Source organism: Arachis stenosperma, chromosome 3, assembly GCF_014773155.1.
Source record: "Arachis stenosperma cultivar V10309 chromosome 3, arast.V10309.gnm1.PFL2, whole genome shotgun sequence".
In the NCBI taxonomy this organism is placed as follows: domain Eukaryota; kingdom Viridiplantae; phylum Streptophyta; class Magnoliopsida; order Fabales; family Fabaceae; genus Arachis; species Arachis stenosperma.
This window is the reverse complement of record NC_080379.1, coordinates 43,229,150-43,230,399: the sequence shown is the minus strand read 5'-3', so window position 1 is coordinate 43,230,399 and position 1,250 is coordinate 43,229,150. Positions and strand designations below refer to the sequence as shown.

Here is a 1,250-nt window from a genome sequence, read left to right as displayed (position 1 = left end):
CTACAGGTTAGATAATCTTACTTTAATATTTTTACTTTTGTAAAATTTACCACTACTAAATATTTTCTATGAGAGAGTTGTTTATACTCTAGTTATATCTTATAAAAAAATTAAGTGATTAATATTTTTTATATTTAAATTAACACTAATTAATTTTCTATTTTCACTAAAAATATTAACGCTGATATTTTAGATACATTATTATTACTTTGACCGATGCTAAACGTAGTATTTCACTTTTTCTTTATTACTGCACCTTATTGAAAGTAAAAAAAAAAAAAAGGTCAAAGTGTGAAAGTGGGTAGTATATCGGAGAGGGAATATTCCACCAATCAATCCCAATAACCATAGAGGATAGAGCAGTAGAAAAGTGTCTATAAATACCTCTTAGTTGGCAACAAGGGTATGTATGTGTGTGTGTGTGACACTTTTCTTTTGCAGAAAAAGAGAGAGAAGGCCAAGATTGGTAGGTACCCTACAAAGCACGAGCGAGCCCTCCATCCCTCCCTTCATATTCAGCAACAATCCAAACAAATTAGAATCGAATCGAATCGAATCAAATCAGCGTTGATTATCAGATCAAGAAGCATCAGGAGAAAAATGTGGTTTGTGTATGTGTGCGATGAAGGGGAGAAAGAATTGGGAAGGCAACAAGCGCCAGGGTCATGCCCTTACTGCGGTGGCAAGGTTGAAGCCATGGATGTTGAGATCCAATGGAGGTGTTGCTTCTTGCCCATGTGCTTCAAGATCAAGAGGAAATTCTTTTGTACCCTTTGTTCCAAACGCTTAGAATTATATTATTAATTAATTAATTAGTTCATAATAATTATGACTTCCTTTGTGTATCTGTGTGCTTAATTTTGTGGCTCTCTAGATTCTAGAACTAGGCCTCTTTATTCATCCTCATGTAAATGGAAGTTGAACTAGTGTTTGCTTTTTCTTGCTTTTCTGGGTTCTCTTCTTTCTTATTGTTCCCCTGTAAATCGTGATCCAGAGTTTTGCTGCCATTGACAATTGACACGTATATATTATGGCTTTTTCTCATTATTAAAGCATTAATTATTGGAATTTCATTTCTTCTTTTAATTTGCTTATATATGCACAAGTTTTAATTTAAATTTTCCTTTTTATATTTCAATCCAATGAGAAGTTGAGAGGTGTGAATGGAACAGTGAGTGCTTTAGTAGTTTCTTGGTTTCTTCATTAAAGGTAGCGACCGGGGAAGGTTTTATTATCTTGTGTTTTCTTCA

At 33.6% G+C, this 1,250-nt stretch overlaps 1 protein-coding gene across 1 annotated transcript; it reads left to right on the top strand.

Moving 5' to 3' along the window:
• The first annotated feature begins 390 nt into the window (after nt 1–390).
• Nucleotides 391–1,044, top strand: LOC130968006 (uncharacterized). The gene has a single exon (XM_057893081.1). It carries the CDS (start codon nt 406–408, stop codon nt 802–804), a length of 399 nt encoding a protein of 132 aa, XP_057749064.1. The 5' UTR covers nt 391–405; the 3' UTR covers nt 805–1,044.
• Nucleotides 1,045–1,250: the final 206 nt, after the last annotated feature.

Coding starts and splice junctions, on each gene's coding strand:
- LOC130968006 (XM_057893081.1), top strand. CDS start 406: ATGTATGTGTGTGTGTGTGACACTTTTCTTTTGCAGAAAAAGAGAGAG.